This window comes from Musa acuminata, chromosome BXJ3-7, assembly GCF_036884655.1.
Source record: "Musa acuminata AAA Group cultivar baxijiao chromosome BXJ3-7, Cavendish_Baxijiao_AAA, whole genome shotgun sequence".
NCBI classification, from domain to species: Eukaryota; Viridiplantae; Streptophyta; class Magnoliopsida; order Zingiberales; family Musaceae; genus Musa; species Musa acuminata.
In genome coordinates this window covers 26465622-26488947 of record NC_088355.1, presented here as the reverse complement: position 1 = coordinate 26488947, position 23326 = coordinate 26465622, and the positions used below count along the sequence as shown (strand labels likewise).

Sequence of the window (23326 nt, the reverse complement as noted above, 5' to 3'; positions counted from 1 at the left end):
TGTGGTACCAGCTCATAGTATATTTAGTATAGGTTGGATTGGCAGAAAGGAAAAGAGAGGTGCTAAAAGAGGACGTAGAAGAGCAACTGTGATAGGTAGGAGGCAGCGATGCGATAGGTAGGAGGAACATAGCAGCAGAATAATAGGAAGAAAAAGAGAATAAGAAATGAAAATTAGAAGGAAAAGACAGGGTGGAGTACAAGTACTAGGCAGCACGCTTGCTGGTGGTTTTCGTATAGGTCAGCCGTTGGACCTGTAAAAACTGGACTGAACCCATCTCTATGGTCAAGATTTGAATCCAGTATTGTAAGCCTTCTAGATTGTCATGTTGTCTCAAACTTATTGTGCTTAAGTGGACATTCCTGGTATTGCAATTAGAAACTTACTGATGATTCTAGGTTAAAGGATGCTACTGAATATATGGTCATGTATTATGGAGTAGATTAGCTAGCTTGTATTAAGATACTTTGATATTGATTGTGTTGCACAAAGTCTATGTCAGTCATGGTGTTTTAGATGAAATTGTTTGTCTTGCATCTGCTTTCTATTCTAAGATTTAGAGATGATTAGGTGTATTTAAAAAAATTCTTTTCCATAGGACTTTTTATAGAATTTCTTATGAACAGACTTTTGAGTTTTGATCATTAAGAATGTTCAATATTAAAAAAATAAATGTCATTTGGTTAGTTAATCTATCCAAAGCTAGTACCTTAGCTTGGTTAAATCATCTCATAATAAAGATGTGGTGGCTCCTAAAAGCATCTGTGCAATTTTCTGATGCCTGAGCTCATTTCTTTCTGGATGTTCTCTTTTTGACTCTATTAGACAAATTTTAGTTCATCCTTAGTATATGTGCATATGCTTTTTTTTTTTTTTTCAATGGTGGGGAACATTATGGGAAGTGACACAATTTTTTGACTTTTATTTATGCTCCTAAGAAGATGATATTTTTGTCATAACATATAAGATATTTTCTTTTTTTCAGGTGCGTCATCAGTTCATTTTATTTTCTGCATGCGATTGATCGAGCTTATTTTGCTGGATCTTTGTAACCTGTTTTATTTTATTTTTTGATATTACAAGCTTAGCCATATCTCTGTAGATTTAGCTTCATGGATACATGGGAAATGAATGATCAATGGAGGCTACTGATACCTCATAGTCAGACATTAGTGGCATTGATCTTGAACTAGAATAGTGCTTCTATCTCTTACCTCCTTGGACTTGCTTTTCATTGGATATTTATCATCAAATTGTCTGTCTAGATTAAGACTGGAGATAATTAAGAGAATGCTCATGTTTCTTGTACATTCTTTAGCTATTAGATTCCAGTAATGTCACTTTTTGGCATTTTCTGATGGAAGTGTTGATCTTTACTGGCTGTAGCACCTTAGACAAGGCAATCTAGATACAAGTAAAACTGGGAGGCAGAGTAACACACAACATCAAGGAGATAAAAAGGCCAGGAGTTCCAGGCCTAGAAAAAGGGCTTGTCGGCAAGGGGTTGCTTCATGTATCTCAAAACTCAAAAGAAGTCATCAACATGCAGTTAGTTTGGATGCAGTTAGAGACTTTGATAGAGACAACCCAGATGACCACACCATGAAGAAATGCCAGGACAAGAAATCAATCCCACAAAATCATGAAGATGATGAAATTGAGGAGGGCCAGCTCATTGAAGAACCTGATGACCAAGTGGTTGGCTCATCAACAAAGGATCAAATTCCCATGGCAGTTAAACCTATCTTGTCGGTTCATTTAGAGGAGAAAAACAAACAATCCAAAGAAACCACCACAGATAGTGACACCAGTGGGGGATACTACAACAAGCACATACTGGAGACACTGGCAAACATGAAAAAACGTCTAGAGAGATTCAAAGAACCAATTGCTCCAAAACGAGTAGAGAGGAGTCTGAAGTTGCAGCATGATGTCGCAGCTGTAACAGATGAAGTTAAGCAGCAAAGACCTGCCAGAAAACGGCGATGGGGTCAGAGTGGACCACTATAAAGGCCCGTAAACCCTTTTTTTTTTAAAGTTCTTATAATTCACTGCTCAAATTATCTGCTGATGACATTACAGGGTGATCAGAGATTGTGAGAACCAAGTGAAAGTGAAAGTTCCCCACCAAACATCATTGGAAATACCTTGTTCCAACGTTCTTAAGGTTCACTATCTTTGAATAACTGTCTGAACGACTCTTTTTTTAGTTTAATTTTGCTCATATCGAATGGAAATTTAGTGTGATGTGCTTATTATGTTTCTGTATAAAGATTTGAAATCGAGTGACTATGAAAGTTGCATCTGTTTATTTTTCTCCTTTTATGTAAACAAATCTTTGACGAAAGGGCTTTAGCTTGGTCCATTCTAATGGCCAGAATTGTGAGTTAGTGACTACTTTGGGCTTATTTGTGGCTCCTTTTGTCCCCTCTTCTTCTTCCCCGGTTTCTAATGACGGGTTAATTAACTTGCTTCAGCCTACAGGATTTCTGCCAGTGACTTGTTAATCCTACTTATAATGCAGACTCAGTTTTATCAATGCTTTTGCCACTCGGAGAATAATCTGAAGAAGGATGGTGTGCGCTTACATGATTAGGATCGTGCCATGGATTTCGGGAGATAATTATGTTGGATACTATTTTCTTCATTTGCTGGAAAACAAATCAGTTGACACCAATTTTCTTTTTTGACTCTCTTATTCGGCTGTCTTGAGCTTTCATGAATTTGATTCATGGAATCAATGGAGAAAGACAAAGCACCATGTAGAAAGACGATTTGTCATGAAATGTCACCAGATATCATGGAATCAATGGAGAAAGACAAAGCACCATGTAGAAAGACGATTTGTCATGAAATGTCACCAGATATCATGGAATCAATGGAGAAATACAAAGCACCATGTAGAAAGACGATTTGTCATGAAATGTCACCAGATATCATGGAATCAATGGAGAAAGACAAAGCACCATGTAGAAAGACGTTTTGTCATGAAATGTCACCAGATATCCATATAGTCTGTCAAGAGATGAACAATTTGTCTATAATGTGTGTATTCCACCAATCTTTTCGGTGAATTGAGACTCGACACTTGTGTGATGAGGAACACTGAGAAAGACCTTGAAGAATTGGCTGAGATCTGAAAAGGCTATGTCTTGCAGGAAAGGGGTCAAACGTAGTTGCATTCAGAGAATTAGTATCAAATCACGAAGGAAGTCCCTCCGGTTGTTCAAGCACAAAGCATTCTGACGCAACGAAAGCAATGGCTGGATATCCATGCCCGCTATCATGATTGGTATCATCAGCATCATACGACGGCTTGTGGCTTCAGGGTTATACGAAGAAGACCAGCCCTGTAGCATAAGTTGAACGGTGTTAGAATCAAAGCCATTCTATAATTTCATTGGTTGTACATACAATTGAAGATCTTTCTTTATATACCACTTCCTGTAGCTAATAAAAAAATGTAATGAATATCTCAAATCAATCTAGTGGTGTTAGTAGACCGGGTTGAAGAAAGATGATGATTTTGACTGATGGGGCCTAATGCTCATGCTAACACTGACTCCAGCAGCTGTCCAATTCTGCACCTCCATCAGATCCGCTTAGGTATGTATGATCACGATTGGCAGTTTCGTTTGAACCGGAATCCAATCTGTTCATCGGTTTCAAATCGAACTAGAATCGGTGTCTCGGACAGTTTAGTTGTGATTTCTAAGTTTGACAAATTGGAGTCAGCAGTCCCTAAGTTTTGGAAATCGAATTAATCGGTTTCACAGTTTAAAAAAAGAAAAAAAGGGTCAATCAATGTTGGGCTTGACCAACCATTAGGGCTCAAATGGTCGGCCCAACACTCCAATGGCTCAAATGGGGTTGGCCTACAAATTCGAGAGATAAATGATCAATTTGTCCTTCCCAACATATAAAAAACTATTTCATAATTTTAAGTGGATCCAAATCATTTCGCAATTAAAAATATAAAAAATAAAAATAAAATAAAATTGCCCCTTCCAATAGCTAAATAACACCTAGTTTCAAGGGCATTTAAAAAAAAAAAAACCTTTGAGAAACTTATAAATACCTCTCAAACTTATAGAATTGGTCACCAACTTTATAGTAGACAAAAACCATCTTTGAAACTTTGCAAGGATGATAAATTATTAATATAAAATAGAAAAAACCAAGAGGATTATCAAGCTCAAACCCTGAGCTTGATATTTATTTAACAACTTTTCGTAAGTTTGGTGACAGCATTATTATAAGTATAGAGTTTTCTATTTTTGAATGGTGAACATGATATATAAGTATATTTTTAATTTTGACGATGATTATAAGAGAAATTTTAATAACTTTTATGTCGGAGTAAGCATTCCACACGAGAGGATACAACACCGATAAAACTCAGTTCCCAAAGCAATTGGAGATCAAATATGCATCAACACTGATATAATCAAGATGTTTAAACAAAATTAAGAGATCATTCGTGAAGATTATGACTTTTGATTCAATATATCAACTAAAGAGATAATCAAAATATCCAATATCGAAAGTGATTAAAACTTTTTATTATTTTATATCAACTTTTTTTTAATGTTATTACACTCATTATAGTTATAAATATATTTTTAAAATTTTAAAAATAAAATTATAAATTTTTCATATTTTAAATTATTTGTAATTAAAAAAAATTAGCAGTTCAAATCTGATTTGAAAAATCAAAACGTCGATTCTGAAGCCAAAACAATCGGTTCAGTGAGGGCTGGTTCCAGTTCCAACACATCTTCTTGTCGTAGTACTAGAAATCACTAGAGTTGTATCGACGAAAGAGGAGGACTTGTATTAACTCAGATCCGTCTTCTTGTCGTAGTACAAGACATCGCATGAGGAGCACAGCGAAGTCATCGAGCGTGTCCTCCCTTTCCTACTCGGGTAAACTTTTCAGAGAAAAGAACAGGAGAAAGACACAAGCAGCAGTCAACGCTCTCAAACGATAAATAATGTAACGAAAGTACACCCACGGGATATAATATGTGAACATAAAAGGAGTGTTTCCGGCTGCATGTCTCGGTGCAAATAACGGGTGCCGCTAGCTGAAGCTGGAATGATTAATGCCCGTCAAGAGCAAGTCATCTGATTACGTAGAAGACCAATGAAGGATGAGAAAGTGGGCTCCGCTGGAGGATCCTATGGTACGGTGGTATGGAGTTGGGAGCTTTGCCGGTGGTGGTGTCACCATCCAACCAAATGCAATAAATAATTGAACAAATAATTGATGGGAGGGAGAGGATATTCCAAAAAAAAAAAAAAATTGAAGAGATTTAACATGATTCAATAATTCCAAACTGTCAATCCCAACAATAATAATTTATAAGTATAAAATATTAATTTGAAATGTTTAATCCAAATTAATAAAAGATAATACAGTATAACACTTTATCATATGAGGATAGTATTCACGCATACTTTTTATAGTCGTAGTCAGACCTCTCACGATACTCAATGATGATGTTGTCCTAATTGTATTACTATTTATTTGGTTTTCAGTCATTGATGTTTATGGTTTTAAACAATGATGATGTGACGGTCAATCTCTAGCATGGTAATGACTCCATACTATTATATACCCTTCCTTTCATCATATTCACACAGCTCTTTTCTACTAAGCCTTTCGCTACACTATTTTATAACAATAGTGAATCATACCATTAATCACGAATCACTTATCTGAAATACTTACGTACATTAACTTTTATCAACGGTATTAGAGATACGTACAGCTTGTCATAAGAGTCACAATGTATAGACAAACTTAGTTTGCTGTGGTGAGAGTGGGACATGGCAAGTACCAATGGGAAACAAAGCCATCGACCACATTAAAGGAGGTAAGTTTTTTGAGTTTCTATCAAATAATTTTTTATTAATATTTATTAAATTTTATTTATAGATTTCAATAATTCAGAAGCTTATTGAATATCTAATAAGATAGAGGCTCCGACGGATATCTCATATCCGAACCTCTACTCATCGTAATATTTATCATATGTATGTGACCCTTTAGGCATAATACCGAGTTGGCCATGAGCTATACATATCAGAACTCCTTTTGGCTCAGTGAATTATTATCTCAATAATAATTCACTCGACTTATCAATTACGGACGTACCAGGTTACTACGTATAGTTCCCAAACGATATGGGAGAATTCAATCCATTGGACCTATTTGTCCTCAATTACAATGTATCTATAGTCCCTCATCTATCTAATTTCTCAAAAATTATATTCCGGGTATAGTATTGTCATGACTATATGATTTCTACTCGAGTCTCGCTCTAATCAGATTCTCTTGTATAACTCTTTCTCTCTCAATCTAAATGACCATAGCTAGGGATTTGCTTGAGCAAGAACACATGAGATATTCCTCTCATGACATTAAGAGCGGATGATTCTCTATCGACACTCAATAGCCCTCGTAAGGTTGGCTATCACTCCTGATGACTAGCTATGCTAAATATGAAACTTTCAGGTCTATTATAAGTTTGGTATCAAAGAGTGAAATACTCATACAAGACATTTTTGGTGTCTCAAGTCTAATAATCAAATACACTACTAGGACGACGGAATTATTATTTAACAATGAGGTATCATCAATCATCCAATATTCTACGAGCGGATCAATTAATGAATTCATTCTCTAATGAGCACCTGTGCGATATCCCTAGTATCCCCACATGAACAACTATGAGACTAGCCACCCCGGACCAGTATATAGTACACCAGTCTATCCGGTTATCTCGATGTCCCTCTCGAATGACCTATAATTGGGATTATTTAGGGTCTATGTTTAAAGACGAATCGGTCTCATTATCATGATCTTATAATGATATGATTTTTATTGGATAAATCCATTGACATCATAATACATGTAATAGGTAATATAAAGTGAAAAAAATATTAAATAAATAATAAATAAAAAGAGTACGTATCATGTCATATGTGTCATCACTCACGTGATTGGCTTGTAGGATACTTATGACTAGTAATCTCCCATTTGACCTAAAGCTAATCACTACATGTTTAATCCCCATCAAACGCTTGTGACACTCAAAGATAATTTAAGACAATAGGTTTATAAGTGATTCTACAATGCTATCTTTGGATATAACTCTTTCTACTACTACATATTCTCGGGCCACAATCTCTTTAATAAGCTGAAACTTCCTCAAAACACTTCTGATGAGAACCAAGTTCTCTCGCTTAAGCAATCGCCCCGTAGTTATCGCGATATAAGTGAATCAACTTATCGCTACTTAGCACGACTCCTAGATCTATGATAAACTTCTTCATCCAGACTCCCTCCTTTGTTGTTTTTGCCATAGTAATGTACTCTGCCTCTATGGTTGAGTCAACAATAATATATTGCTTAGAACTCTTCCAACATACTGCTCCTCCATTTAGGGTGAACATATACCCTAAATTAGACTTGCTATCATCGGCATTGGAGTGAAAACTCGAGTCCGTGTAACCCTCCCTAAGGCCACTTTCTCCATATACCAATAAAAGATCCTTAGTCCTTCTCAATACTTAAGGATATACTTTATTGCTTTCTAGTGCTCCAAGCCTAGATATGCTTGATACTTGCTCGTGACACTCAGAACATGTGTTATATTAGGCCTAGTACATAGCATAACATACATGATAGACCCTATTACTGAGACATAAGGTATCCTATCTATGTTTGCCCTTTCTTCAGGAGTCTTTGGGGACATACTCATAGAAAGAGATATCTCATGTCTCATCGATATAAGACATCTATTGGAATTTTTTATAACAAACCTTTTGACAATGGTGTCTATATACCTGGATTGGGATAAGCCAAGTATCCTCTTGGATTTATCTCTATAGATCTAAATCCCCAAGATATAGGATGCTTCCCCTAAGTCCTTCATGGTGAAATATCTAGATAGCCAAGTCTTTATTGCAGAGAACATTCCTATATCATTTCTAATGATCAGGATGTCATCCACATACAATACTTAAAAGGTGATAGCGCTCTAACTTATCTTTTTGTATACACAAGACACATCTTCATTCTTAACAAAGTCATAAGATCTGATCACCTCATCAAATCTTATGTTCGAACTTTAGGAAGCTTGCTTCAGTTTATAGATGGACCTAAGCAATTTGTACATCTTATCTAGACTTTATTTGGACACGAATTTCTCATGATGTATCATATACACCTCCTCCTCGAGGTTGCCTTTGAGTAATACAGTTTTTACATCCATCTACTAGATCTTATAATCATAGTGTATTGCAATAGCCAATAAAATTCAGATATACTTTAGCATAGTTACGAGTGAGAAAGTTTCGTCATAATCAACACCTTACCTTTAACGATGCCCCTTTCACTCTACTTGTACCTTCGTGAGTCATTTTGAGTGTATACCAAATATCAAACGCGATTTCACAAACCGAAACACGATTGAATTCATTTTATCAAGCGTACAAAATAAGATATTCATAGCCTTTGCGTTAAGAGTGAAAGTCTTCTTCTCCAATTCATTCCAATCGATCAATGGAAGAGAAGACTTCGAAAATCCATTTTTGACAAGATTCCAAAGTTCAAAATCCATTGAAATAAGGAAGATCCTCATTCGGGTCTTCTAATAGGTGTAGTCCGTCCCATTGCACATGGGTGGACATGTAATAGAGTGGCCCTCTTGGTTTCCGGCGTATGCCATCTCTCTTGGGTTTTAATCCATTTGAGAGTTAACCCTGCTCTGATACCAATTGTTAGGATCAAGAGCACTAAGAGGGGGGGGTGGGGGGGGGTGGGGGGTGAATTAGTGCAATAGAAAACTTTCAACGATTTAAAACGACGTTCGTACGATAAAAATTATTTCGATAAGAAAGTCGATTCAGAAATCACTTTAACTTGTGATCAAGCGAAATGCAATTAAAGTAAAGATATAGAGGCAGTTTACAGTTGAGATAGAGAACAGAATGTAATTGCAAACCGAAATACGACGTTCGTATGATAAAAGCAATTTCGGTATGAAAGCCGATTCAGAAATTGCTTTAACTTAGATTAGGCGAAGTACAGTTAAAGTAAAGCTATGGAGGCAGTTTGCACTTAAGATAGAGAACAGAAAGTAAATGCAAACCGAGATTTAGAGTGGTTCGGTCAATCTTGACCTACATCCACTTTTGGCTTCCTCCTCCGATGAGGTCACCGACATCCACTAGAGGCCTTCCTTTAATAAACGAAGGCCAACCACCCTTTTACATTTTCACTCCTTTTGACGGACTTAGGAGACAACCCTTACAGAATTTTCTCTCCTCTCTTGAAAGATCAAAACTTGGAAGAAAAGAGGGAGGAGAACTTCTAGCCTTTACAACACTTTTGAGCTCAAAAATCATACAGTAAGATTAGATTTTCGGTGCCCTTTCATGTAGGAAAGGGTCGGGTATATATAAGCCCCAAACTGGTTTGAATTTGGAGCTCAAAAATGTCATCTCCCGGATTTCCGGGGTCCTAGCGGTACTACCACTTGACTAGGGAGGTACAACCACCTGGCAGCTCGGAGATTGAGCCTTTGGGTGGTGCCACCGCCTGACAGGGGCGGTACCACCACCTAGTCTTGCTCGAAGACTGAGCCCAGGCGGTGCCACCGCTTGACTAGGGCGGTTGCACCGCCCAGTCTCGCTCGGAGACTGAGCCCAAGCGGTGCCACCGCCTGACTTGGGCGGTTTGTTAGAACCCTTGCAGATTCTAAACTTGGGGTTGATCTTTTTAGGGGATCGGCCTCCTTAGAACTCTATAGGGGTTCCTCCCTCCAAGTTACTACTCAAAGGCTGCATAAAAGATTCATCTATTGCTTATCAAAAGAGGAGGAATATATGGCTATTTATAGGGTTTCTAAACCCTAACTCCTAATAGGACTCCTACTCAAGACTCCTACTTCTAACCAACTCCTAATAGGACTTCTACTCAAGACTCCTATTCCTTTATAACTCCTAATTCATCTCTAAGAAACAACCTCCTAACCCTAGCCAACCTCTTCACCTCTTTAATAGGGGTCGACTTAGGTAGGTTTTACATGAATGTCCCTCTCAATTAGGACTCTCCTAGCTAGAGTCCTAATAGACCCGCCCTCTTCAAATTAGCCTTGTCCTCGAGGCTGACGATTTATGAATTTTGAGAATTTGATCTTCAAGTCGTCATAGTTCTCCCAAGTGGCATCTTCTGTTGGTAGGTTCACCCACTGTATTAGCACTTTAGTAGTGGGTCGTCGTCGTCGAGTCACGATCCGTCGATCGATAATGTCACTTGGCTGGGTCTGGAGTTCTCCTTGGATAGTCATATGTGGTGGGTGGCTTTGGGCTGTCTCCAAGTACCTATTTATAACTTTTGTCTGGCCGTTGATTTGTGGGTGATATGTCATACTCCTTTTCAATTTAGTACCCTGCATATGGAATAACTTTGTCCAAAATCTGCTCGTGAAGATGCAAGTATAATTTATCATAAGCACAATGCATCCCTTATAGTGTAATTCTTTTGAGTCCCAATTGTAATGAGCCACGAAGCTTGGTGCTTCCTCCAATTTTTTTTATAATCTTACTAGTCTCTAAACCTTCCTGTCATTCCATCTTAATATCCTCAAGGAAGTCGCTGGTCGGAAGTGAAATGGCCGAAACTTCTGCTTGCTCGGGTAGTTGTGAAAGCGCATCTGCAAGAACATTCTCTTTCCCCTTTTTATAAGTTATTTCATAATCAAATCCAAGAAGTTTTGTTACCCATTTTTGCTGCTCAGGGGATGATATCTTTCGTTCAAAAAGTACTTGAGGCTTTTATGGTCAGTTTTAGTTTGAAATCATCGACCAATCAAGTAGGGTCTCCACCTCGTTGCTGCGTGCACAATGGCGAGCATCTCCTTATCATATGTTGACTTATTTTGATGGGAGGGAGATAATGCCTTCCTAGTGTATGCGAATGGTCGACCATCTTGCATGAGAATGGCTCCAATTCCGACTCCAGAATTGCTTCAATTTTGAAGGGGTCCACTGTCACACCTTCCTTTGATATGATATGCCCAAGATATTCGACCTTCTGTTGAAGAAAGCAAAAATTCATAGTGGTTGTTGTGTGTTTAAAAGGTGGTTTTCGGTATATCTTTTTCGCATACTCATATTTGATGATACCCGGATCAAAGGTTCAGCTTTGTGAAGATTTGTGCGCCCTTTCATCTAGCAATTCATCTGCTATTGGAATAAGGTATTTGTCCTTGATGGTTATGCTATTGAGAGCTCGGTAATCAACGCATATTCGCCATGTTTCGTCCTTCTTGCATACAAGTAGCACCGGTGAAGAGTAGAGGTTGCAACTTGGCCGAATAACTCTTGTTTCGAGCATCTCTTTTACAATCCTTTTTATTTCATCCTTCTGGAGATGTAGATATTGATTTGGCCGAGTATTTGCTAGAGGTTTGCTTGAAAGAATCGTTATACAATGATCATGTTGACGGGTAAGAGGTGGGTTGCACGGTTCGTCAAATATATTTAAAAATTCAGTAAGCAAAGGAAGTAGATTTGGATCTTCAAATTCTGTTGGCTCTCCCTTAGTTTACTGCTCAAGTTGTACCAAAAAGCCGCTGCATGCTTTATGCAAAACCTTCTCCATTTGTTGTGTGCAAATCGTTATTATGTCGCCCCCACATTTCCCGTGCAATGTCACCTGTTTCTCCTTACTGTAAAATTTCATAATTAGTTTCATAAAATTTCAGGAAATATCACCTAATGTTGTCAACCATTTAATTTTGAGCATGGCCTCATGATTGTTAAGAGGGAGAAGAAAGAAATCTGTAATTATCTCTTGGTCCTACAGCAATAGTTTCTCCTGCGAGCGCCTACGATCACAATTCAAAATTCGTCCGTCGGTGACCTTAACATCAAACCTGTAGCGATTCTCGATAGGTAATGCTATCCGAATAGCAAGCTTACTATTTAGGAAGTCAGTAGTACTGCCCGTGTTGATGAGAACAGTGATCGGTTGTTGTTTGAGAAGGCCTCCAACTTTCATCGTTTGAGGGGTTTGAGTAGCCGGCTAGTGCGTGTACTGTAACGTCAGTCGATTGTGGCTCTTCTTCCGCATCTTCTTTATGTTCAAGGTTCTCTTCTGAATGTTCAATGGCCTCTTCTTCTATTGGTTCAATCATAAGAAGTCTCCCTTTCATCATTTGCGAGTTTGAGTAGCCAGCTAGTGTGTGTATTGTAACGTCGGTCGATTGTGGCTCTTCGTCCGCATCTTCTTCGTTATGTTTAAGGATCTCTTTTGAATGCTCAATGACCTCTTCTTCTACTGGTTCAATCAAAAGAAGTCTCCCTGTTTTACAACAATGCTTGTAACTCCACGGCTCATCGTAATGCCAACATAACCGCTTCGCAGATTGCTCCCGAAGCTCTTCTCTTGTCAACTTCTTTGGTGCAGGGACTCGATCGATAGTAGGGGGGGCTGAGGGCTTTAGTATTTCTGGTTGAGGAGCAACTCTAGTCCTCCAAGCTTCATGATTCAATCGCTCCTCTTGATGTCGTGCGAAAGAGATGGCTGTCATAAGCGTGTACGGTTGTCGCGCTTTAACTTCTCCCTGGATCTCTGGCTTTAAGCCCTCGATGAAGATCCTCAATAGCTATTTTTGAGACCAATCATGAGTTTGATTAGATAACCTTTTAAACCTAGTTTGGTACTCCTGAATGGTGGAGGTTTGTCGGATCTTTGCTAATTGTCCGTCAATATTCTCGTAATCGATTGGTCTGAAGCGGATCAGCAATCCTTCTTTGAATTGTCACCATGAAAGGACTCCATAAGTGTGTTCAAACTAGTCAAACTAATGTATGGCATCCCCTTCAAGATGTATAGCTGCAATTTTCACCATAGATGCGTCCGCGGTTTTGTGGTACCCAAAATATCGCTCCGCACGCGAAATCCAACCAACCGGGTCTCCTTCTTCCCATCTAGGGAAGTCCACCCTCATGCGTGGATAGTTGGGATTGATCATAGAACCTCCTCTCTTTCGGAAGTCATCTCTTCGGGCTTGGTGCGATTGGGTAGAGCTCTCTCCTTGATGTGATTTCTTCGGGCTTAGTGGTCGGCCCAATCTGAGTTCAATAAAGAGTGTCCGAATCGTATCCTCCATTCGTGCCTTAAAGGCTTCGAATTTAGCATTGATTGCCTCCTCAGATGCCATAGTATATGCCTCCAAATCTGTGATGTTATGATCTCTCTTTTGTTGTTGGGTTAAAGGCATGTATAGGTTGAGAGAGGTGATGGTCGAAAGGGTTGGTGGATTGGTAGATGTAGGCTGCGGTTTAGGCTTATTTTGTGGCTGTTTTGGGTGCTTTGAGGGTGTGGTTTAGTGGAGTTTTAGGGCTGTGGATGAAAGTTTTGGATCTGTGGTAGATGGTAGCAAATGTTTGATAGAAATAAGTGGAAGTTGCAGCAAGTATGTGTTGTCTTGTAAGAGTAGAATTGTCATCGAAGAAACAACGATTTCTCGACGTAATTTCCACCAAAAACTTGAGAGAATTGAGGAGGGAATTGATAGGAAAATCACAGTTTATATGACAGCAAGGATGTCTAATTTAATCAAGAAAATTTTGGCAGTATAACAGTAAGGAAATTGGTGCAAGTTGCGATTGCAGAATTCTTGTCGAAAAATTTCTACGGTTTATGACAAAAATTTGCAGCAACACAAAATCGTTTTTAGTGATGAATTCCTTAATAGATCAATCTTAGATGAAAGCCAAGATGATCTATAAAGTGTATAAGAAATTTCATTCAAAAAAATTACAAATAGATAGGTTAAGGCAACAATATACGGCTGAAATTTACTATAGCATAGATTTTTAAGTATAGCAGATTGGACGTAAAAGATCAGTGGTTTATATTGAGAATTTTTTTGATGAAACCAAAGGGAATTCCATTGTTAGGAAGTGTCAAAGCTATCATAAAAAATTTGTAGAGATTTGGATAGAACAACGTAGTATCAAGATCAAACAAACAGTGCTATGCGGCTGTTGCAATTCACGGGGAGATCAAAGGATGATCCGTGGTGGTGGAGATGACAGTGGAATTTGGCAACGATCTCTTAAGAAATTTTGGGAATTGCTTTGGGTGGTTGTGGAGGGTTGATTGATGGCTATGGAAGGGCAGCGAGATGCCAAGAACGCTGCTCTGATACCAGGTGTTAGAACCCTTGTAGATTCTAAACTTGGGGTTGATCTCTTTAGGGGATCGGCCTCCTTGGAACTCTATAGGGGTTCTGTTAGGATCAGAGCGGCACTAAGAGGGGGGGGGGGTGAATTAGTGCAACGGATTAAAACGTCGATTTTAGAAAATCTTTCGTACGATAAAAATCGAACTCGGAAGTGCTTAACTTGAAAGTGTATTCGTAAAGGTATGCAGCAAAGGTAATGAGGAAATAAAGCACGTAAGAAGGTTTGCAGTAATGTAAATAGCAATAAGAAAATGCAAAATAGATATCACGCCAATTTTAAAGTGGTTCGGTCAAATGACCTGCATCCACTTGCGAGGCCCTCTTCGATGAGGGTCCCACCTTCCACTAGCAAATATCTTGAAGGGGAAGGACAAATACCCCTCTTCAACCTTTTAAAAGTGGTTCACACTCTTACAAATTTTCAGCAAAAAAGAAGGAGGTGAACACTCTAGCAAATTGAAAACAAGACTTGCTAAGATTTTTCTAAGACATTTTTCTCAATCTATTGCTCCTCAAAAAGTTGTATTCTTAGCTGAGAATTGAGGGGTATCTATAGGCCTCAAGAGGATTCAAATTTGGGCTCCAAAATTTGAATTCTCTTTGGTTCTGGCGGTGCAACCGCCTGGCTCTCGGGTGCTGGGCGGTGCCACCGCCAGACCCTTCGGTTCACTGGTTGGGCTTTAAGTTCAGCCCAAACCAAGTCTAATTTTGGGCCAAATTGGCCCCTAACCTGGGTTTTAGGATTAACACCTAATCCTAATCCTAATTAACATGCTAACTATGAATTTAAAGACATTTCCTAAGCTATTACAAAGTCCGTAAGTCAAGACTTTTTTCCGGCGAGCTTCTGGCGAACTTCCGGTCGTCTTCCGACGAACTCTCGGAAACCATTCTGCGGACTCCCAGCAAGCTCCTATACTTCACGATTTGATCTTGGCGAGTTCCAATGAGCTTCTTCGGCAAGCTCCGATCTTTCTCGGTGAGCTCCGCGAACTTCCAATGAACCTTCCGGCGAGCTTCGGAAAAACCCTTCGGCAAGCTCCCTACTCATTCTCGGCTAGTTCCGGCAGCATTCCCGATGAACCTTCGGACTTCCGTCGAACTCTCGAACTCGCAACAAATCCTTCGCGCTTGACTCCGACACTTTGTTTCGCTTTATGTCTTCATCGTTATCGTAGTTAATCCTGCACACACAAGCCAAAACTATACTCTGATCTAGACAATTATTACAACGCTAATTGACATTCTGTTGCCCAGCACGTCATTGATTGGCCCGATGCCTGACGTCCGAAGCCTTCTGCCATCCAATATCCTAACGTGATCTCCTCCAGCGCAACGTCAATTCCTCCTGCGTTAACTATCTAATCCTGATCGAGTAGACCTGCATCAATCAAAATGTAGATTAAATCATAAACACATATCAAGTGGTTTCATCATCAAAATATGAGATTCAACAATCTCCCCCTTTTTGATGATGACAACCACTTGATGACGGAGTTAACCTTAACTCCCGGAGTTTAAACAAACTCCCCCTATTCATATGGCTTATTGATAGAAACTCTTGGATTCAAGAATCCAAGCAATATGTCATCATAAACTTATGCATAACATGTCATGTAATCATACTTCTCCCCCTTTGTCATCAACAAAAAGGAGAAGTTCCTACTCTTATGTGTTTAGAGATAAAAAGTTTCATACATTGCATGAAAAACATAGTATCAAATTTTATCGTCATGCAATCTAGCAATTAAAGATGTGTAAGTTTTGCTAGGATCAAGAGCACTAAGAGGGGGGGGGTGGGGTGAATTAGTGCAGCGGTAAAGTACGATAAACTTTTAACGATTTAAACACATTCGAAAACTTCGTACGATAAAAGCAACGTTTCGTTTGAAACCGTTTCGATTGCGTTTTAACTTGAAGAGATACGTAAGGAGACAAATAAGTAGAGCATTAAAGTGCAAATGGTTTGCAGTAATATAAATGACAATAAGTAAATGCAAACCAGAGATCACGCCGATTTTAAAGTGGTTCGGTCAAATGACCTACATCCACTTGCGAGGTCCCTCTTCGATGAGGCTCCCACCTTCCACTAGCAAATCTCTTGAAGGGGAAGGGTAAATACCCCTCTTACAACTTTTTACAAGCGGTTCACTCTCTTACATATTTTCAGCAAGAAAGAAGGAGGTGAACACTAGCAAATTGAAAACAAGACTAGCTAAGACTTTTCTAAGATCTTTCTCTCAATCAATTCCTTCTCAAAAAGTTGTAATCTCAGCTGAGATTTGAGGGGTATTTATAGGCCTCAAGAGGATTCAAATTTGGGCTACAAATTTGAATTCTCTTTGCGTTCCCGATGCTGGCGGTGCCACCGCCTGTTAGTGGCGGTGCCACCGCCTGTTAGTGGCGGTGCCATCGCTTGTCAGTTTCTGACACTAACAGTGGACTGGCGGTGCCACCGCCCAGCCAAGCAGTGCCACCGCTTGGTTCTCGGGTTCTAGGTGGTGCCATCGCCAAATCTGGTGGTGCCACCGCCTACACTATTTCAGCTCACTGGTTGGGCTCCAAATTTGGCCTAAACCAGTCCGAACTCGATCCCAATTGGCCCATACTTGAGTTATAGGATTAACACCTAATCCTAACCCTAATTAATGTGCTAACTACGAATTTAAAGACAATTTCTAAGCTATTATAAAGTCCGTAAGTCAAGACTTTTTCTGGCGAGCTTCCGGCGAACTTCCGACGGTCTTCCGACGAACTCTCGGAAACCATTCTACGGACTCCCGGCAAGCTCCTAGACTTCATGATTTATCTTGGCAAGTTCTAATGAGCTTCTTCGGCAAGCTTCGATCTTTCTCGGCGAGCTCCGCGAACTTCCAATGAACCTTCCGGTGAGCTTCCGAAAAACCCTTTGGCAAGCTCCTTACTCATTCTCGGCTAGTTCCGGCAGCATTCCCGATGAACCTTCGGACTTTTGTCGAACTCTCGAACTCACAACAATTCCTTCGTGCTTGATTCCGACACTTTGTTTCGCTTTATCTCTTCGTCATTATCGTAGTTAATCCTGCACACACAAGCCAAAACTCTACTCCGATCTAGACAATTATTACAAAGCGAATTGACATTCTGTTGCCCGGCACGTCATTGGTTGGCGCTTCGTCCGATTCTTTGGCACATCGTCCTCTCTTGTGGCTTGTTGCCCAATCGGCGGTTGACCTCCGCAACTCCTATATCCTTGGCACAATTCCGCTCTTGGCCCGATGCCCGACGTCCGAAGCCTTCTGCCATCCAATATCCTAACGTGATCTCCTCCGGCACAACGTCAATTCCTCCTACGTTAACTGTCTAAGTTCGTGTAGACCTGCATCACTCAAAATGTAGTTAAACATCTAAACACAATCAATTAGTTTCATCATCAAAATCCGAGATTCAACAATCTCCCCCTTTTTGATGATGACAACTAATTGATGACTAACAGAGTTAACCTTAACTCCCCGGAGTTTAACCAAAACTCCCCCTATCAATATGCCATTGATAGAACACTTGGATTATCCCAAATCCAAGTAACATTCATCAGATGTTATGAAAAACATTTAAACCAACATGCAATTATATATAAAATATTTAATTCAATGCATGAAGTCATCAATATACTTCTCCCCCTATGTCATCAACAAAAAGAAGAAGTAGCTCTACTCTTATGTGTTTAGAGATAAAAAGTTCCATACATTGCATGAAGAACATTGTATCAAATTTTATTGTCATGCAATCTAGCAATTAAAGATGTGTAAGTTTAGCATGTTTGTTTTTCTTGAGATAACAATTAATTGTTTCTCTTTAGACTACAAGCTAGCAATTTTCATGATATGCAAGTTGCAAGCTAGCAAATTTTTGCTTCCTTTGCAATGTTTGAGCTAACAATTTTGCTTCCGTAGCATGTTTTGTATTTTGAGATAGGCAAGATAGCACATTTGCCTTTTTTTTTAGATAGTGATCATAGCAAATTTTACATCATGCAAGGTAGCAAATTTTTGTGATGTTCAAGATAATACGTTCTTTCTTCTCTTTTGAGAAGTGCTATTTTCGCTTCCTTTACAAAGTACAAGCTAGCAAAGTGTTTGAAAAAGTGAGCAAGTTTTGCAACATACAAGCTAGCAAAAATTTTGAAAGCAAATACAAGATAGCTTTCTTGTGTAAGCTCATGATTCTTGATTCCTATTGCAATGTACAAGTTGCAAGTTTTGCTTCTTGTGATAGGCAAGATAGCACTTTTGCAAATTTTTTGTTTCTTAAGATAGGCAAGCATGTGATGTTTAAGATAGCAAGCTCTTTCTTCTCTTTTGAGAAGTGTCATTTTTGCTTTCTTAGCAAAAATGTTTTACATGAGGCAAACAAACAATTTAGCAAGTGTTACATTTGCATCTTCTCTTTAGATGTGCAGGAAAGTAAATAATTTTGTTTACATTTTCTTGACATTTCAAGCTAGCAATTTTCGGTGATGTTCAAGATATCAATTTCTTCTCTTTTGAGAAGTGTAATTTTTTGCCTTTTTCTTGAATTGTGCTAGCAATCTATCTCCCCCTTTGTCATTGTCAAAAAGAAGGGATAACTCAATGGCTAAAAATTTCAACCATTCAATAAGCCAAATATGCAAAGAATTCATGAAAGATATCAATAAGGATCAATTCGTGAATACCAAAGATATGATTCATGGTTCATTAAAATTCTTCTTAACAAGTTCACGATCAAGATTCATATAATTCATAATAAAGCAAATTGATGTACAATCATCACACAAGGCATACAAGGCAAAGAAATCTTGTTATTTCTATATTATGAAATATATGATATCAAGGCTCATGATTAATTTGAAAAGATATAGCACAAAGAGAAACTTGAAACATTCTTATCAAGATCACATTTTAAAATAATTCCAAGTATCAAGATATCAATATGACACTTCATTGAATTCTTAGAAATCAAAAGACAAGTTACACTTTATTTGAAGAATTCCTTTTTGATAAATGGAGGGAGTATAATGAATGATCTTGATTTATAAAGAACTTCATGTTATAATTATCAAGACCATGATTTTAATAATTATTTTCTTTAGCAAAGAATCACAAAAACACTTTATTTTTGCATAAGAAATCTCATTGTATTATGATTTATAGATTCTTTCTCTACACATGAATCATAGGAGATATAATAACAATGATATCATGATTCATTTGGTAATAAATAGCAAGGAGAACAATTTGTTTCATGCATAAGAAATCTCAATAAGATCACATTTCACAAGAAATTTCAAGTATCAAATATCAAGTAATCATCATGTTTCTTCTTAAGTCAAGAAGTCAAGGGAAAGTTCATGATTCGGTTAAAACAAAATTTCATTCAAGTTAATTTAAAAAAAATCATAATCAAATTATCATTTTTGAGATTCATAAATGAATTTATCATTTGTATTTCATCAAAACCGAGAACTCTATTGATATAAAATGATTGAAGCATTTAACATGATTGAAGCATGATTCATATTTAAAATGTATCTTATGTCGTAAATACGAATCAAGCATTTGTCAAATCTGAAATCATACTCAAAATTACATTCAATAAATTCATATATGACAAGCATAGATTTATTGAAAAGTCAATAAGATAAAAGATTACTTTTCATTTTTATAAATTTCTATTCATGTGATTTACTTCTTATGAGCATGCCTTTACCTTTTCTTTTAAAAAACAAAAATGTCAACATTCAAGCTAGAAGGGTAAATTTCGTAAAATAAATTATCAAGCACGATTCCATGATAACATCCTTTTAATATCTTGATATTCATTATCAAGTATGATTTCAAAAAGTATGTTCAAGAGAAATCATTAAGACCAAATGCATGATACACTCATTTATTTTCAAAATATTCATAAAGTTTATTTTCATGAGATTCACAAGATTGATAAAATAAATTCATTAATCTCAATAGGACATAAAATTCATTTCTATATCATACAATTGAATTCATGTGAGGGTATTCAAGTCTTTTTGTGAAAACATGTATCATCATTTAAAATCAAAACATAAGTTTCGTCATTAAGCCGTCAAGACCAAACACATCAAAAATGATATCACATCTATCATCAAAAGACTATTAAGAAATTCATACAAAAATGTACATGCACTATGTCATCTTAATATGTCATGAGAATGTCATCTTAATTCGTAATAAAAATGATTAAACCAAAAACATGTTAATCCAATTATTAATTTAAAATGAGAGTTTCAAATTAATATTTACTTCAAAAACTCATGCATGACATAAAATCATTAAGATACACATGCATAGATTAATCCTAAGCATTCTCACATATCATATAGTTATCATCCCTAATGTTGCATACATCATTCAACATTTCAAAACATAACATATATGAAACCTTAGCAATATACTTTTCATGATTAAATTTTTAATTTTTCAAAGATGCTAAAAATAAAAACAATTTTTTATTTCCTATTCCTACTATTTAAATTAAGCACTCATGAAAAACTTCAAGTAATTTCAAAATAATTAAAGAGAGTTAAGTTACTTACCTTGTAGTCGAAGCTTGTCAAAGCCCAATTCGTCGTTTCACCTTTGAAAGTTTTGGATTCATCCTTGGTTGCCTTCCTCTTTTTTGGCCACTTCCTCCGTTCAAGTTCATTATTTATTTTAGATTTTTGTTTAATAAACTTATTAAGATTTAGTGTTCGAAGTTTAAGTTCATCATTGTCCTCATCACTTGAGTCATCGCTTAAGTGACATTCATTTGTCCAGAGTTCCAAATCCTTCCTGTTCTTTGGAAGGTGATTTTGTTCATCATGTGTATTATGCACCATTTCATATGTCATCAACGAACCAATTAGTTCTTCAAGTGAAAAAATATTTAAATATTTTGTTTCTTGTACTACGGATATTTTAGGATCCCACTTTTTTGGAAGGAATCTTAATATCTTACTTACGAGATCAAAATTCGAAAAAGATTTACCAAGAACTCATAGATTATTGACGACATCCATGAAACGGGTGTACATGTTGCCTATAGTCTCGCTTGGTTGCATTTGAAAAAGCTCAAAATCAAGCAATAAAATGTTAACTTTCGAGTCTTTGACTCTACTAGTTCCCTCGTGCATGATTTCAAGTGTTCGCCAAATATCAAAAGCCGTTTCGCATGTAGAAATCCGATTGAACTCATTTTTGTCCAAATATTTCTTCTCCAAATCCGACCATTCGTTCATCGGTTTAAAGGGAAGTTGAAAACCGTTTTCAACGATATTCCATAAATCCAAATTCATAGAAATCAAGAAAACTCTCATTCGAGTTTTCCAATAAGTGTAGTCCAATCCGTTAAACAACGGTGGACGAAAAATTGATAAGCCCTCTTGAAAGCCATGAAGAGCAATTTCTCTCGGGTGTAAATCCGAAATGAGAAATACCGGGCTCTGATACCAATTGTTAGGATCTGAGCAGCACTAAGAGGGGGGGGGGTGAATTAGTGTAGTGGTAAAGTACGATAAACTTTTAACGATTTAAACACTTTCGGAAACTTCGTATGATAAAAGCAACGTTTCGTTTGAAACCGTTTCGATTGTGTTTTAACTTGAAGAGATACGTAAGGAGACAAATAAGTAGAGCATTAAAGTGCAAATGGTTTACAGTAATATAAATGACAATAAGTAAATGCAAACCAGAGATCACGCCGATTTTAAAGTGGTTCGGTCAAATGACCTACATCCACTTGCGAGGCCCCTCTTCGATGAGGCTCCCACCTTCCACTAGCATATCTCTTGAAGGGGAAGGGTAAATACCCCTCTTATAACTTTTTATAAGTGGTTCAATCTCTTACAGATTTTCAGCAAGAAAGAAGGAGGTGAACACTAGCAAATTTAAAACAAGACTAGCTAAGACTTTTCTAAGACCTTTCTCTCAATCAATTGCTTCTCAAAAAGTTGTAATCTCAGCTGAGATTTGAGGGGTATTTATAGGCCTCAAGAGGATTCAAATTTGGGCTCCAAAATTTGAATTCTCTTTGGGTTCCCGATGCTGGCGGTGCCACCGCCTGTCAGTTTCTGACACTGACAGTGGACTGGCGGTGCCACCGCCCAGCCAAGCGATGCCACCGCCCAACTCTCGGGTGCTAGGCGGTGCCACCGCTTGGTTCTCGGGTTCTAAGCGGTGCCACCGCCTAATCTGGTGGTGCCACTGTTGAATCTCGGATTTTGATGATGAAGTCAATTGTCATTTGTTATCTAATCTATGTGTTGAGATAAGTGTGCAGGATTAACTACGATGAGAGTAAGACAAGCAGCAGGTGTTGCGCCGGAGTCAAGATCATGATCACGTTGGGAGTTCGAGAGTTCGACGGAAGTTCGGACGGTCGTCGGAGGTTCAGCGAGAACAGATCCGAGAAGTCCAGAAGCTTGCCAAGCGAAGCTCGTCGGAACTCGCCAAGTGGATCGTCGCAAAGTCCAGGAGTATGCCGGATGTCCGCAGAAGGATCACCGAGGGTTTATCGGATGATCGACGGAAGTTCGCCGGAAACTCGCCGGAAGAAGCGATTGACGCATCGGAGCAAAGCTGCAGAAGTTGTCTTAGAGTTAATCATAGTTAGCACGATGATTAAGCTTGAAAATGGGAGGTGATCCCATTAGCTTAATCTTGGGGCAATTGGGCCCCTGAAAAGATTCAAATTTGGCCGAATGGAGCGAACCATTCGGACCCTGATTGCACCAGGCGGTGCAACTGCCTAGGCCAGGAGGTGCAACCGCCAGGGCTGCGAGGCTGGGCGGTGCAACCGCCCCAGCCAGGAGGTGCAACCGCCAGGGCTGCGAGGCTGGGCGGTGCAACCGCCCCAGCCAAGAGGTGCAACCGCCCAGAGCTCAGTCTTCGAGCTAGACTGGGCGGTGCAACCTCCTCTGTCAAGAGGTAGCACCGCCAGAGCTCAAGTTTCGAGCTCTGCCAGGCGGTGCAACCACCGAGCTCAGTCTTCGAGCTCTGGCAGAGAGGTGCATCAGCCTGAGC

The 23326-nt window shown here is 38.4% G+C and overlaps 1 protein-coding gene across 5 annotated transcripts in view; it reads left to right on the top strand.

Moving 5' to 3' along the window:
* LOC135643099 (uncharacterized) overlaps positions 1-2690 on the top strand; it is a 47709-nt gene extending 45019 nt beyond the window's left edge. For 3 of the 5 annotated variants that reach the window (XM_065159680.1, XM_065159679.1, XM_065159682.1), the window contains one exon: positions 1387-2397. In XM_065159680.1, the coding sequence (XP_065015752.1) occupies positions 1387-2010 (624 nt within the window). In that variant the 3' untranslated portion in view covers positions 2011-2397. Of the gene's footprint in view, positions 1-1386; positions 2398-2524 lie in introns of those variants that run through there. The other 2 variants (XR_010498142.1, XM_065159681.1) reach the window with 2 other exon arrangements.
* The last annotated feature ends 20636 nt before the right edge of the window (positions 2691-23326 follow it).